Source organism: Micromesistius poutassou, assembly GCF_964030765.1.
Source record: "Micromesistius poutassou genome assembly, chromosome: 11".
NCBI classification, from domain to species: Eukaryota; Metazoa; Chordata; class Actinopteri; order Gadiformes; family Gadidae; genus Micromesistius; species Micromesistius poutassou.
This window is the reverse complement of record NC_140281.1, coordinates 2,135,567-2,151,536: the sequence shown is the minus strand read 5'-3', so window position 1 is coordinate 2,151,536 and position 15,970 is coordinate 2,135,567. Positions and strand designations below refer to the sequence as shown.

The 15,970-nt window shown below is 43.7% G+C and overlaps 2 protein-coding genes across 3 annotated transcripts; one reads left to right on the top strand and one right to left on the bottom strand.

Annotated features, from left to right (window-relative positions):
• Positions 1–5,357: 5,357 nt before the first annotated feature.
• On the top strand, positions 5,358–8,678 carry hus1 (HUS1 checkpoint clamp component). Its single transcript, XM_084475566.1, has 8 exons — positions 5,358–5,485; positions 5,626–5,753; positions 5,892–6,068; positions 6,442–6,549; positions 6,794–6,868; positions 6,991–7,090; positions 7,596–7,727; positions 8,356–8,678. The coding sequence occupies exons 1-8, from the start codon at positions 5,434–5,436 to the stop codon at positions 8,436–8,438; spliced, it is 855 nt and encodes a 284-aa protein (XP_084331692.1). The 5' UTR covers positions 5,358–5,433; the 3' UTR covers positions 8,439–8,678.
• Positions 8,679–8,821: 143 nt separating this feature from the next.
• ssr1 (signal sequence receptor, alpha) lies at positions 8,822–15,706 on the bottom strand. Of its 2 annotated transcripts, XM_084475564.1 has the most exons (10): positions 15,584–15,706; positions 14,559–14,692; positions 14,279–14,372; positions 13,825–13,928; positions 13,351–13,509; positions 12,968–13,044; positions 12,736–12,814; positions 12,449–12,542; positions 11,471–11,485; positions 8,822–10,663 (listed from the first exon to the last, which is right to left on the bottom strand). In XM_084475564.1, exons 1-10 carry the CDS (start codon positions 15,651–15,653, stop codon positions 10,596–10,598), a joined length of 894 nt encoding a protein of 297 aa, XP_084331690.1. In that variant the 5' UTR covers positions 15,654–15,706; the 3' UTR covers positions 8,822–10,595. The 2 variants fall into 2 exon arrangements, with proteins under 2 accessions (XP_084331690.1, XP_084331691.1); XM_084475565.1 differs by lacking the exon at positions 11,471–11,485.
• Positions 15,707–15,970: the final 264 nt, after the last annotated feature.

Below are 15,970 nucleotides of genomic sequence, written 5' to 3'. Positions count from 1 at the left end.
CGGAGAGGTTTGGGGCTGCTACGGATTCCGTATCAAATTGAAACTTTGGGACTGAATCGATCAAGGCTTCCCCGTGAGGGGATAGTTTTTGGGATGGCTTCGGGAGGTGGCCAAGGGGGAAAGGGAAACAGACAGAAGGATGAAGGCAATAAAAGGGACAGGTCGGATGAATCAAATAGTGAGGGGGACAGCGATCAAGGCAGCCGGAAGGTTCCAAAGGTCCAGGGAGAAGGAGAATACAAGTTTCTTGTTAAGTTCAAAGATAAAAATGATAAAGCTTTAAATCCCCTCAAACTGTCGGATGATATAAAAGATAAAATGGGAGGTGTACTCAATGTGAGAATGCTGAGGAATGGAAACGTTCTGGTTTTCTGTAAATCACATGGTCATAAAGCAAAGGCCATGAAAGTACGTCATTTACTTAACAGGCCAATTGAGTGTTTCGTTCCTGGGGGCGGAGGGGTTAAGGGAGTAGTTTACATTAGCCCCGAAATCACTGAGAGTGCTTTAATTGAAAGTTTAAAGGGAGCTGAGATTGAGTCTGCCCGCAGATTCAAACAAGATGGCACAGCGGTATTGCTGACCTTCAAGCAGGAAACCATGCCAGAACGAGTATTCCTAGGGTATATGAGTTTTACAGTGAGAGAATACAGGCGTCCACCATTGCGTTGTTACAAGTGTCAACGTTTTGGGCATGCAGCAGCTGCATGTAGAGGGGACAGGAGATGTGGAAAGTGTGGGGGGGACCATGACTTTAAGCAATGCCAGGTGGAGAAAACAAAGTGCTGCAATTGTGGGGGTAAACATATTACTTCCTTCAGAGGGTGTGAGTACCATATAACAGCTGTGGAAGTGGAGAAAGTAAGAGCTGGGAAGGATATGTCTTATGCAGAGGCAATAAGACAAGTTAAGGGCACAGGGGAAGATAGCAGGCCAGTGGGGACCAGTGCTCACCCGTTGCCAGGAAAAGGGGATATATTGCGGACAGACGAAAAAAAGTCACTTCTTGCATTCATGGTAGATGTTGTGTGGGCAGCAAGGAATATTACTAAAAGGTCTGATGCTATCAAAATTGTGGTGGAGGCGGCTGAAAGGTTTCTTGAGGAGGTTGAAATGGGCCCAGAGGAGTTACACACATTCATGAGGCAGAAGCTTGAGGTGCAGGAGAGAGGGAGGGAGAGAGAAGGGAGGGGCAAAGGCAGGAGTGAGGGAAATGGTAAAGAAGGGGAAATGGACATGACTGAATATGAAGATACTTAATCTGCTGATGTTTTATTTATTACAATGGAACGCAAGGAGCCTTATCGCTAATGGCCAAGAGTTTAAAAGATATGTTGACATTTTTAAAGGAGAGTATAAACCAGCTGTATTGTGTATCCAGGAAACTTGGCTCAAACCCTGTTTGGACTTTGTGGTGCCAGGGTATGAATGTATTAGACAGGACCGAAGTGGGAAAGCAGGAGGAGGGTGTGCAACGTTTATAAGATCTGAGGTGAAGTACCAGAGGGTGCAAATAAATTCCTCTCTAGAGTGCGTGGTGGTAAAGGTGTGGGAAAACAATAAGTGGGTAAATATAGTTAACTTTTATAATCCCTGCTTGCCAGTCAGCATAATAGATTTGGAGGAGATTATGGAACAGATAGGGGTACCGGTTATTTGGCTAGGTGACTTTAATGCACATAATCCTTTGTGGGGAAGCAGGGTAAAAGATACTAATGGGAGCACAGTGGAGGACTTTATGGACAAATATGGTTTAGTATGTATGAATGATGGCAGGCCAACTAGGTTTGAAATTAAGACGGGGGCAGTTTCATGCATAGATTTAGCATTAGCATCCAGTGAATACGCAAGGGTAGGAGAATGGGACAATATGGATAGGTACTCAATGGGTAGTGATCACTTTCCAATACTTTTGAAGTTTGGGAAAACTTTGTTAACTGAGGATCAGACTGGACCAACCTTTTTTAACTATGGGAAGGCAGACTGGGAGAAGTTTTCTAGTAAGTGTGATAGTGGTCTAGACAGTGTGAATGGAGAGGGAACAATAGATGAGTGGAACAACAGTTTGTGTTCAATGATATTAAGTAGTGCATATGAGTGCATCCCTTTAAAGAGAAACTCTAAAACTAGAGTAAGTGTGCCATGGTGGAATAGGGCTTGTGATAAAGCAGTGAGGGATAGGAACTGTGCATATAGACTATTAAGAAGGTGCCCGACAGAGAATAATGCGATAGAGTACAAAAGGCTTAGGGCTAAGGCAAGAAGGGTAATTAAGGTTACAAAAAAAGAGTGTTGGAGAAGATATTGTGGAAAATTGGGCGTTGGTGAAATATGGGCAGCAGTTCACCGTATGTCAGGAGTGGGAAGAAAAAGGAAAATGCCAGTATTGGAGGAAAAGGGAGTTATAGCGAAAAGTGATATAGAGAAAGCCCAAATGTGTGAAAGTAAGTTTAAGGATGTACATAGGGGAGTAAACATCGGGGAGGAAGGCATTAGAAAGAGGAATGAAACGCTAAGAAAAAACGTATCTAAACTTGGGGTTAATGACGATAACACTGATTGTGTTAATTTGTACTTTTCAGTGGAAGAGTTGCGCAGAGCCATAAAAAATGGGGGGAAAACAGCACCAGGGAAGGATGGCATAAGCTATGAGGTTTTTAAAAGACTAGGTGATCTAGTGGTGGAAGAAATGTTAGCACTTATAAATAATGTTTGGAAAGAAGGAAGGCTTCCATTAGCCTGGAAACAGGCAGTGGTTGTCCCAATTTTAAAACCAGGGAAGGAAGCAGAGCATCCAGGGTCGTATAGACCTATTGCACTAACAGCAGTGATATGTAAAATAATGGAAAGAATGGTGACTGATAGATTAGTATACAAACTGGAGAAGGAGGGGTGGTTTACACTAATTCAAAGTGGTTTTCGCAGAGGAAGAAATGCCATGGATTCTGTGATCTCCCTGGATTCGGATGTAAAGAAAGCCATGGTAAATAAAGAGGCAGTAGTTGCAGTGTTTTTGGACATTGAAAAGGCTTATGACATGTTGTGGAAGGAGGGGCTCATCATTAAGCTGTATGATGCAGGGGTTAGAGGCCGTATGCTAAACTGGAAACAAGACTTTTTAAAGAACAGGGTCATCCAGGTTAGGGTGGGGGAGGCGATGTCGAATGGAACATGCATTGAGAATGGAACGCCACAGGGAAGTGTAATAAGCCCAGTTTTATTTAACATAATGGTGAATGACATTTTTAAAGACATTGGTTCAGGTTTTGGTTTTGCATTGTTTGCGGACGACGGAACAGTGTGGAAAAGAGGCAGGAACATCAAACACATAACAGAGAAAATCCAGGAGGCATTAAATAAAATAATGGAATGGGGAAGCAGGTGGGGATTTAAGATTTCAACGGAAAAAACTAAATATGTTGTATTTGGCAATAAGAAAACTGAGGGTCAAGGTTTGCAAATGTATGGGCAAGCAGTAGAGAGGGTAAAAGAGTTTAAATTATTGGGAGTAATGTGTGATGAAAGACTGACTTATAAAAAGCACATAGACAGTATTGTGAGAAAGTGTGATAAAGTTATAAATGTCATGCGGTCCTTATCAGGAAGTTTGTGGGGTGCCGGACAGGATACGCAGATGATGATTTACAGGGCAATGGTTAGATCGAGAATAGACTATGGGTGTTTGTGCTACGGGACGGCAGCAAAAACAAATCTCAAGAAGTTAGATGTAATGCAGGCAAAGGCGCTGAGAGTCGTCTGTGGGGCCTTCCGTTCCACCCCAATTGCAGCCTTACTTGTGGAAATGGGGGAGACCCCATTGGGTATCAGAAGGGCTAAGCTGGCTATGCAGTATATCTGTAAATTAAGGGGACATCAAGGGGAGAATGTGGGGGAGCTGGCTCTGGCAGGTGCATGGGAGTGGGGAGGAGCAAGAGTGAAAAGGGAAAGTTTCATTTTTAAAGTCAATGAGGAAATGGGGAGGATGGAGTTTGGGGAGGAGGGGGTGGCCCCGGTAGTGTACTGGCCAACTATACCACCATGGATTATACCAGTGCCGGAGATAGATATAAGTGTGTTAGCTCATGAGAGAACTGCAACAGTTGGGGGAATTGTAAAGGAAAGACTAAATAACACGTGGGGACAGTACATACAAATATACACTGATGGGGCTCAAGACCCAAGGACTGGGAAGTCTGGGTTTGCTTTTTGCATCCCAGATTTGAATGTTGTTAAGTGTAGGCGAGTGTCTGAGGGGGTTTCAGTTTACACCACAGAGCTGCTCGCAATAATCTGGGCTATGAAGTGGGTGGAGGAGGTCAGGCCAGGGCCAGCTGTGATATGCTCTGACTCTGCGTCAGTGCTGATGACATTGAGGGAGGGAGGGCTTGGAGCCAGGTCAGACCTCATGGTCGAGCTTCTTACCCTGATGTACAGGATTGAGCAGGTGGGAGAGTCAGTGGGGTTTATGTGGGTCCCAGCTCATGTGGGGATAGAGGGGAATGAGTTAGCTGATGGGGCAGCAAAAAGGTCTTTAAGAAGGGAAGGAATCGATGTAAAAATGAGGCTGGGGATAACTGAGTGTAGATCAATCATCAAAAAGAACATCATGGCTGTGTGGCAGGAGGAGTGGGATAAGGAAAAGAAGGGGAGGCATTATTACAGCTTGCAGAATAGAGTGACAAAAAGCCAGTGTTTTTTGGGAAAGGAAAGGAGGCATACAGTCATGATGACTAGACTGAGGCTGGGGCATTGCGGACTCGCATGGGACCTACAAAAACTTGGGAAACATGAAAATGGACTATGTGGAGCGTGTAAAAAACAGCAAACAGTGAAACATATCCTGATGGAATGCACTGGTCTCACTCGACAGAGGGAACATCTGTATGCAGCTGTGGAAAGCCTGGGAACAGCACCGGTTACGCTAAAGAGCCTCTTAAATCCATCTGAGAACCAGCCTGGGACTATAAAAGCTGTCCTGGACTTCATAACAGCCACTGGATTACCCCTATGGAAATAGGATGGACTGACTGCGTCTGAAATATATATATTCATGTATATATATATATATATATATCTTTTTATTTTTATTTTATTTATTTATTTTATTTTTATTTATTTTATTTAATTTATTTATTTTTGTTTGGTGGTTTATTTATTTATCTAATTATTTTGCCTGTGGGTGGCAGCAATGTGCCGCAAAGGCATACAGACTGCCGGAAATTAAAAGAAGAAGAAGAAGAAGAAGGCAACGTACTCGGACTGGAGACACTGCAGAACGAATCCAACCAGCCGTTGTTTCCGTCGGGCTGTTTATCCAGATGCACCGTCCGTGGTGCGCTTGAAAAATAACCCGCCAGGCTGCGGGTCCTACGACGCTTCCCAAAATATGATTTTCCTTTTATAGATTTAATACGTATAACATTGGAATTTACAATGAAGTTTCGGTCGAAAATTATAGATATTGGATGTCTCAATCACTTCACACGTACGTTTTTGTTCAAAACAATTCAGATCAAGAACTTTAATGGAATTGTTCAGTTGTCAATCTTTCTAAATATTCGCTGTTTATTAAAATAACTTGCCGCAATAATATACATTTTCCGTGCTTTGTTTTTCTGTAACCAGGGGTTGTGACTACCATCTCTAAACTGACCAAGACGTGTGTCCTTAGGCTTACTCCAGACAACCTGTACTTTGTGTTGTCTGGTAAAGTGGCCAATGGAGGTGTGGGCATGTGGTGTGAACTATCTCAGGTAGGAGTACAATGCCTTGTGGCGCATAATATGTTATACACTCAAAGTATTACAGCGATGAACAGATAATGTGTTTGACTCAAGACATCTTTTGTTCGTGTTGACACGAACAACCCCTCCTGTCACTCTACTCGACAGGCCAAGTTCTTTGACGAGTTCCAGCTGGAGGGTGTGTCAGCGGAGGCCAATGAGATTTGCCTGGAGTTGGCACCGGACAACCTTTCCAGGGCCCTTAAAACCGCCCAGAATGCCAAAACTGTTAAGATCAAACTGACAAAGAAACACTGCCCCTGCTTGACCATCGCTGCTGAACTGGTGAGCTGGATTTCTGTCTTCTCCAGATCCACGTGCTTCCATTTATAGGAGCATAATTGATGGTGGGGCATGACATTAAACTTGACTAAACTCTTCAATCAATTCAAAATGTTCATGTTGAAATGTTTAACCTAATAGTTTTACTATCCTGAAACATGTTTCTGATCATGTCTTAATTTATATGGATGTCTTATTTAAAAGAGAATTATGCAGGTTTTGTTTTGTGTGATCATTAATAAATGAACAATTCAATTTCATCTAAACAATCATTTATGTACACATTTTAATGTATTTCTAAATGGTCTTTTTTGTGGCTCTAACACACTCTTTCTTCGCCCTGTTTCTTTCTCCCCATTTTTTTTCCCTTCCCCAGCCAACAATGTCCAGCATGAGTCGAGTTGTCACCCACGACATCCCTGTGGACGTCATCCCCAAGAGGCTGTGGAATGACTTCAAGGAGCCCAACATGCCTGACTTTGACGTAAGGGATTTCCTCCGTAGCTTCTTGAAACCCTCTGAATCTCACATTCTGTCCTCTGCAGGTCGCTCTGGCCTAGATTCTGTTGACGTTTTGAAATTAACTTCTGAAAATAAATTACAGTTAATTATTATATATACTAAGCTGATCAATTCAATTCTGAATAGATTCATAATTGATGGATTACTCAACAATAAATGAATCGTTGCTGCCAGTAATACTATTGTGGTCGATGTCTTCCCTGCAGGTCAGCATCTACATGCCCCCTCTGAAGATCATGAAGAACGTGGTGGACAGAATGAAGAACCTCTCCAACTTCCTGGTATAACCCTTCCTTGCTCAGTCAAATGGCCCCTTGTTGGCAGTCACGACTTCTTAATTTGAACTGCTCCATTTCTGTTAGAAACTGTGTGTAATAAGTAAGGATATGATGTGTGCTTTTAGGTCATAGAAGCAAACATGAATGGGGAGATGAACCTGAAGATAGAGACAGACTTGGTCTCGGTCACAACCCACTTCAGAGACCTGGGCAACCCTCCCTGGGGTATGTTGTAGAATGGGTTTATCGCACATATAAACATCTCCTTTTGACACATTGACATATCTTTTACATTCCCACCTGTATAAAGCGATCTGAATGGGCCTTTTGTGTTTGAGTGTTACTTTATAAATAGACTTGCCTTGAAGGAAATAAGTGTAAGAATCAGAAATACCTTCTTATGACTGGCCCTTTGTCTGGAAACTGCAGCCTGCCCCAGCCTTCATAGTACTGTGATCTCTGTGGGTTGAGAAAATAACAAACTAATGTTAGTTAGAATCATATATAAGGTACAAACTCTTCTAGGTATCAGAATGAGTAGGGGAAGGCCTAATTTTTTAAGTTAAATTACAACATCATATATTGGCAATTTAAAGCTATTTATGCATGCAAAAAGTATTCTTATAATAAGTCTGAAATCTGATCACTACAGCTACGGTCTTTGGTGTCTCACCCGTGATTCCTTTCCATCCCGAACACTTCTTTATCCCTCCTCCCCACCACGTCCCAGGGGGTGATGGGTCGCAGGCGGGGGGCGACTCCCAGAGGGACCCTGAGACCATGGTCCAGGCCAGGGTGGACATCAGGAAGCTGCAGCAGTTCCTCATGGGACAGCAGTTCAACCCTAGCAAGGCCATGTGCAGTAGGTCCAGCTTTACCGTTGTCCTCACATGGAACGCCTCCAATTTTGGAACCATAGGAGCATTGTGATATTTGTTTGTAGTAATGTTTTGTCATATTTTAATAATGAATTGTGAAATGATTCATAATTATAGGGAGAGGGTAAGGGTTGGTTGAAACTGCCGCAGCGTTTCTCATGTGATGTTACACAATGTTTTTGTTAGACTATGGTATATTTGTTAATTTCGGATTTTGCAGTAACACAACTCTCACGTCCTTTCTATATGGATATATATGGGTCAAAAGAAATCCCATGATGGATTCTGATGTACAAGCGCTATACTAGTCGTCGGGATACAAATATAGGACCAGGTCCCCTTAAAGGAGACATGCAAAGATGACATTTATATTGAATTGATTCTTATATACAAAATAAGCAAGTAGGTGTTGAGCCTTATCCAATGCCCTTCTACGGTTCTGGGCTTCCAAACCCAGAACCTTCCAGCTTGGAGTCAAACAACCTAAAACACAGGACACTCCGTACCATATTCTTTCCCTCATGTTTGCATGTAAAACATACCTACAGTGAATGAGGTACTGTATGAAACCATATGATGAATAAGATGTTTGGTTCTTCCTCTCCCCCTTAGACATTGTCCAGAATACCATCATCCACTTGATTCTCCTTTATGAAGATGTGTCCTTGCAGTACTTCATCCCTGCTGTGGCCTAGGAACCCTACACTTCTGAAGAAGGGACCGACCAGCGCAGCACCATCAACATCATACAAGGCCCATTCATGTTCCCAGTCTTTTTTATTTTAGTTCCCAACATATTTATTTTGAGATTAAGGGTTCAATGTGGTTTTTGGATGAGAAGTCAACCAACTTGATCGGAGAATGTACATCTGTGTCAAATTCCACCTTGATTTGTGCTTATGTTGGCTGCAAAACATTTAAGTTGTAATTATTGTAAATAAACACGTTTCTTTCCGAATCTCTCTGTACTCTGATCAATGCATGTTCAATAATAATATAAATATATATTTTTTCAATAATAATGGTTTTCACTCATTTCACTTCAAGTGATGCCGTCAATTAGAAGAGGAGACCAATCCTACAGCAAATCAAAGTTTATTTTTCTGCACATAATGAAAAATGAATGAATGGATGTGATGAAACAATTTGTAAGGGGCACATCGTTTTGGGGGGGGGAGAAAGTCGAACAAAGTGTAGATATGGCCTATGAGTATCACTTACCATTTTCAGAAATTATTGTATTAGGTTTACCCTTCTCAGTAGCACCCACATTATGCGCCATCGACTGTAAACACATTGAGCCATGGTAGTAAGTGGCAAGTTCAATGACATACGCACCAACATGGTGGTTGTGGCTCTGCATGCCGAGCCACACATTGGAACAGCCATTACCACCACGCTTAAAATCCAGACAGCTTTGTAGAGAACCCCTTTGAAATGCAACTGAAGTTAAGTTCTACTAGAAAAATACCCACAATGGTACCCTTTAGTGGTCAAATGAATACAGTATATAAAACCCATTGGAACCCACTTTTTCATTTGGGAAATAAATTAACTTGTCATGTTGCTCTAGTTTGGGAGCTTTAGCTAGTATTTACACCAGTGCCTCAGATTAACATTTCGCAAAGCAGAAAAACAGCCCTGGAAACAAAAACAAAAACACATTCCATTCCCTGCCTGTTCCCAACCTCAAACTGGCTTCTAGGAGGGGAACCAGGGCAGAAAACTAAATGTACAGTAGAATCACAAACAAAAGTAAAAAACAGGCACGTTGGGGGACAGACTCAGAACCCTCGTTTGCCATTGCTGATCTTAGAACGGCTCAGGCCCCCCCGACGCCACTCAGTGCACAGCCCCGACCAAAACACCCAACACCAAACACCGTGACCACCTGCACGCCAACGACACCCCGTATACGGTACGCCACTCACAACACCCATCAACGCTGTGAATGTTGACCACCTTCAAAAACCATAGCGGCTATAACCGTCCAGTGGTTGCCCACCAGTGCTGTCCCCAGGTAGCAGGGTACTATAGATGCATTCCCAGAGTGAAAGCGTGTCGTCCAAAAGTGAACCTTTAAGACAAGCAGAGATTTGGGGGTGGGGTTGGGGGGGAGGTGGTTGGTCTGTTTGTTACTACGGCGGCCAGGCCTTGGGTTCACTCCCTTCTGCTTCTAATCTCAAAGTGCGTCAGGGGCATTAGTGGCTGGGGTTTGAAACAGCAACAACTACTGTATTGTTTCCAATGTGTGGCAGGGCCGACGTGTTGGGGGCTCGTGGGAGGCAGAACACCCTGTGGAAGGGGAATACCTCCGCTCCCACAAGTACAACAGCAACCCAAGCTACCAAAACAAAAAAATTAAGTATGAAGCAATGCAGACATTATCCATTGCATGGCTTTGTCACAAAAACAACCCCCACATTATCACAAATTGATGATCATGATGTCACGGATATGCTACAAAGGCAGTCCATTTGAAACAAAATGAAGAAAAAAAATATATAAAACCTAACCAGATGTCTACCGTTTACCCACCGGTCCCTCGCTCATCGCAAAATATCCCATTCTTCTCTTCAGAATAATGCATTTTCAGTTGTTTTTTTGATTCCACCCCCAGGTGACAGCTCCGTAAAAAGTGTTAAAGAAAAATATGTATGTGTGTGTATGTCCAAAATCGTATTCAACAGTTTGTACGTTGATTATGAAGTGCAACCCTGACTGGTTGGCATTGAGTGTGTTTCTTTATGGGCGAGACCGGGTGCGTTGGGCTGTCGCTCCCAGCCCTCCCGTCGGTGGGTTGGTGGGGGGGGGGGGTTCTGTGCGGACGGTCAAGGGTGCGGTGCCGCCCATCACTCGTCAGAGCCGGCGGATCGCTTCTGGTTCCTTTTGCGGGGGGAGCGTCTGGGGGAGGCCTTGTCTGGAGGGGAGGGAGGGAGGGTTACCAACAACAGAAGAGGAGAGGACTTCAAAGACACCCTAGTACTGGTATTTGGACCTCAGGGGTAATCCACCCTTTTCACATAAATTATCCTCAATAGGGTAGAATGACCTCCTGTTCCTGTCATTTCAACATGAGGTAGGACTTTGTTTGTCGGTGCAGTGTGTATATTTAGATGACTAGTTGCATCAATATGTGAAAAAAATGCCTAAAACGAATGTATACGGTATAGAAAGTACACCGGTGTGAATTTGCGCTACAGTATAGATTTTGACGTTACCGTGAGACCGGTGTGACCGGTAGACAGCGTTAATACAGTAACGTAACTACTTTTTCATGTAAAAAGTAAAGTTACGCGTAACCACTGAAAATATGGTAACGAAACGTAGTTCCTTTTTCAATTCGGCGCAACGTTACTTTTCCCAGGGACAGATTTGACAGCGATGCCTTCTCACTACCCCTAGATTTTTCCTACAGTGAACGGGCTCATTGTACCCAGAGGATTTGTACCTTAGGGGGATTTTGTATCTTGGAGTAAGTAGTTCTTGATCAATTTATAAAATAGTTGTTCAACAAATAGGACACATTTCTGTCTACGTTTGTTATTTTCTAACCTCTACTTGATCAAATGATTTGCACTAGATAAATATGGTGTGCAAAGGCATTCCACTTAATAAATTAGACTATGCTACATTGTAATACTGATACAATAGGACAGCAATTTAGACAGTTCCAACTACAAGTATGTATGCAAAACTCTTTTTCACACACGCAGAAAAACCTCACCTCGACGGCTCTGCACTGAAGGCACAAGAAAACAAGAGAGGGAAGGGAGAGAGAGGAGACAAAGCGTGAGTGACCCCATGCAAAGGAGTGAAAAGTGCAAAAGGCTGAAGTCACCCATGAAGCAGCAGCCCACAACCCAGTAGATACAGAAACACAACGGCTAAACGAGGAAGCACCCACAGGCCCTTACACCAGTCGAAAACAGTGGGGTAAAGTAACGTCCTGTTGCGGTCATTTTAACATTAGGTTAGATTTATGTAGGTTTATCGTAGCACCAGCTACCACGTAAACGTACATTAACTTAATTTTTATTTTAAATAACCTATGAGGGTGAAAAATTCCCACTAAGAAGATAGTTCTCGAGCACTGCAACAAACATTTCAGCTTGTTAAAAAAAACAACCATGCCCAACAAGAAAATGCAGAATCTATACAGTGGTTTGTATACAGCTTAAACCAATGTTTGACAAAGTAAGAAAAAGTCAGGAGTTCAGTGGATCAGAGTTATGTTGTGACTCAAAGAGGTTGTGTTAGTAGTATTCAGGGGGTGAAGAGAGACAGTGGCTGGTTTATAGGAGAAATACAAACAGGATGCTTCAGTATAGGAGCAGTAAACTGCAGGGCGGCAGTGACCTCCAGACAGTCTGATGTGTTTTGATGTGATAGTTATATATTTTTTTATATATGCGGATAGACAATCCTACAGTTGTATACTTTCAAACCCCTGAACTGGCTTAGAGCTCCACCATTACTCCCTGGAAGGAAATTAGGGGGAACCAGCAGAGGACATAGGGAAAGGAACCAATGACCCATACAAATTCCAATTTAGTGGCCCAATGGATTTTCAGGTTTCAAATCAGCCTGGTGAGTCTGAATCAAAAACTGCATGTTGTTGGCCCACTAGATCACACATGGAGGCCCGCCCTGTAGGTCGGTTAGGATGTTAGGGTGTGAATGGGACATGGAGAGAAACACATACTGAGGTGGTTGAGGGTCTCGGCGGGGATCCAGCTCATGTCCACGTCGTTGTGGCTCGACGTTCCCATCTCCACCTTAGGGGCCGGACGCCGCCTCTGTTGTTTCAACACACAAACACGCCGTTAACACACAAATGTACACCACTCAGAACTGGTTCATCTTCATTACGCTGTGACCGGAGGGATAGTAGTAGCTTCTGGACAGATATGAAATGACACTATGCAATCTAGATGAGGAGCCTACATCACTATCAGGTTAAGAGTGCTGCGAGGAGGTGGTTGGCGCTACCTTTCTGGACTCAAGGAGCTGGTGAAGGCCTACGACGACCAGCAGTCCCAGACCGGACAGGAAGACGTACATGAAGATCCTGTGGGAAGGAAGAAGGGAACCAACCACTGAATATCCATTGTTATCCAGTCTTTCTTAATACGGCCACCGAACATGGTGGTCACGATGCTGCGGCGTAATCAGCGTTTAGATTTATAAACGGAATAAAGACAAGCGAGGGGGGAGGACTCACGTTTCTCCGTCAAGGCCGTCTTCCCTCTCAATTACGGTCACTGTCTGGTTGAACACGGCGTCCTGGAACACATTGCCCTACAGACACACAGGAACACGCGTCAACACTCCTGCACGACTAAAAAAAGTGTTACCGTGGAGACACGATGGTCCTCGGTCTAGAATTCTGGAACCCTTGAAAGGGGGGGGGGGTTACGTTATACATCTTAGGATTCCAAATTCCCCAGAGCTTAATTAGGATTTAATTTTCGCTGTACTGAGCCATGTGCTTATCAAACAGACATTTTTTTATGTTGCTGGTTCAGACTCCCCATTGGTTTCCAGGCAAAGGCCGTCTCACATACACAGCAGCATACAAGAACCCTTCTGTGGCGTCGTGCTTACATTGCTGTCCTTGTAGTTGAGGTTGATGACCAGGCCGAAGGGCCGGCCTCCCATTGGTTCAGCGGGGATGAAGGAGTACTCGAAGGACGCCTGTCTGCCGGGCTGAACCACAAGGCCCAGCTGGAGGGCTGTGAAGTTCTGGATGTAGAACTGGAAGTCCTGAAACACAAAACGGAACCATGTTTAAACCCAACAGAACCTTGTTTAAACCCTCCTATGGTCATATTTATTCTTGTGGGTTTGATCTAAAAGGTAACATTAGGTCAGCTTAATTTTTACTTGACTGCTTTCCAAGACATTGCTGATGAAAGAAAATGAATTTTATAACCATCTTAAAAATGAATTATAAAAAGGTCTCACAGAACAGTGGTGTATATATATTATTATACTATTAACTGACCCTAAACCCCAACATTAAGGACCCACATGGGACCTGGTCAACTCTAAGCCCAAGTCCCCAGGGAGCTCATGTACCTGAGGGTAACGGAAAGAAGCGTCCAGAGACTCCACTACAAAGTTCTCTGATCCTTTGTTGGTGAAGCCCAGCAGGAACTTGACGATCTCGTTGGCAGGGAAGTCTAGCAGGACGGACAGACACATGACAATACAAATATATATAAATGTAGCAGAGACCGATTCGACTGCTCGCGGCTCGAACCTGCCACCTCTCGAAATACAACACTACCGGCATGGGAGTCGAAAGTTCTAACCACTGAGCTAAAAGCCCAGGCTTCTAACTCAGCGGCTAGAAGCGTTCTTAAGGCTAGGGGTGTGAGGATTTACCACGTACTGCCGCCAGCTAGCCCAGGCTAGTTGGCATCCGTTACATATACAAACACATCTATCCACGAGGCCTGTACAGTAAAGACACCAAGCTTGTCGAATGGTCGGTTGTGCCTTTATTTCCCAGTCTGCTCTCAGGCCTTACCGTCTCCTTTGACAAAGAGGATGGTGGTGTCAGCGTTGGGGGAGGCCTTCACCTCTCCAACCAGGGCCTCTTCCTCCTCTTCTTTTTCTTCTGTCTAATGACGACGACAAGAAAAATAAAGCGGTTACTTCCTGCACTACAATACGTTATCCAACAGCCATATCAATGCCCCTGATCAACCATAATACCCAACAATACTTTTGTTTGTTATATTTAATTGGATTAGCAAGCAAACAACAGCAGTGCAGACTGATTTATAATCACCAATGAAATTACTCACCAATTCTGTATTTTCATCGTCTTCTACCTCGGCCTCATCATCTTCATCCTCAGCAGTGGCATCATCCACCACATCTTCCTCGCCAGCCTCAGCTTCCTCATCCTCAGTGGCATCCTGGGCTGCTACTCCTGGCCCTAGGCACACCAGAAGAGCATACCATTTAAAAGTCGGGCCACTGATTAACCTATTGTAGTGACTTAACCAGCAATTACCATGATTACTATTCGTAATATAATACGTTTTAGAGTGATGCCGTGATCGTATATGGATCATTATGAGCTTTGGTATAATCAAGCTTTGAAACGTCCATGACACATAACAAGGCATTTATAAATCTACAACTAGATCCATCCTATGAACATAGTAAAATCCATTGAACCAAATGACAGAAAGACCTCTTTTTCAAGTGTACATTACATTAGTACAACAATGAACATCAATACAGCCCGTGGATCTAGATCAGTCCATGAGTGGGGAACACCGGCGTTGGGCTGCTGCCTGTCTGCCACCATTGTGTAGTGAAGATGAACAAGCGCAAACAACCGGATAGTCAACCAAACGGGGACATGTGTGTTGGGTTGAAGAATTAGCCCATCTACATTTGACCGGCGAGTTCTCCAGTAAGGTCAGCGATGTGGCGCTGTGCCGGGTGGCTTAAGCCCACCGGCGCTGAGCTAACGGGAGGACGGTAAGGACACGTCAGTCTAGAGGAGACATGTCTACGACGTGGATCCCAACCTCACCAAACACACTCGGAGAGGCGAAGGCACTGGCTTTTAGCGAAACAATATCAGCACTGTTTATTGAAAGCGTTAAAACCCCCTGAAATATGCATACATGGTTGCAGGATATCCCTTAGCACATGTCAGGTGCGTACCGAGACTGGCCTTGTCTTGTGGAAGCTCGGCTACTTATTGAGCTAGCAGCTAGCCGCCGCTGCTGGCTCACAGTAGGGAGAAATGCGTGCTATTTACGCCGGGGGGGTGGAATTCAGCATCAAGCGAATAGTGTCAAGAACGCATTACCTTTCATAAGGATGGTGGCCGGGAACGCTAGTAATACCAGCAGTAGGAGTTTGGGAAGAAATGCCATCATGTTGAAGCTGAAATCACTGAGCCTCCGGTTCAGCGCTCCTCGGTGAATATGCAGCGCCGTACTTCCTGCACAGCTGAGCATGCGCAGTAAGGCGTAAGTTTAGCCGGAAGTCCTGGTCAGTTAGAAATATAAGCTAATTCTACATTTAAAGTAATTTAATAGATTATAGATTATAGATTTTAACATGTAATATAATTAATAAATAACCTATTTATATAATTTTATCATGAGCAACCATAAAAAAAAGTTATCATCTTTATCACTGGCAATGGGGGTAATAAATATTGTGATATAGGCCAGCTGTTTCATATTTATTT

Excerpts from the sequence above, each read along its gene's own strand:
- hus1 (XM_084475566.1), top strand. The coding sequence starts at position 5,434 with ATGAAGTTTCGGTCGAAAATTATAGATATTGGATGTCTCAATCACTTC. Across the intron at positions 6,069-6,441 it reads TGACCATCGCTGCTGAACTG|CCAACAATGTCCAGCATGAG; the intron begins GTGAGCTGGATT and ends TCCCTTCCCCAG. Across the intron at positions 7,728-8,355 it reads CCCTAGCAAGGCCATGTGCA|ACATTGTCCAGAATACCATC; the intron begins GTAGGTCCAGCT and ends TCTCCCCCTTAG.
- ssr1 (XM_084475564.1), bottom strand. The coding sequence starts at position 15,653 with ATGATGGCATTTCTTCCCAAACTCCTACTGCTGGTATTACTAGCGTTC. Across the intron at positions 13,929-14,278 it reads CCTCTTTGTCAAAGGAGACG|ACTTCCCTGCCAACGAGATC; the intron begins GTAAGGCCTGAG and ends CCGTCCTGCTAG. Across the intron at positions 12,543-12,735 it reads AGCTCCTTGAGTCCAGAAAG|AGGCGGCGTCCGGCCCCTAA; the intron begins GTAGCGCCAACC and ends TTGAAACAACAG.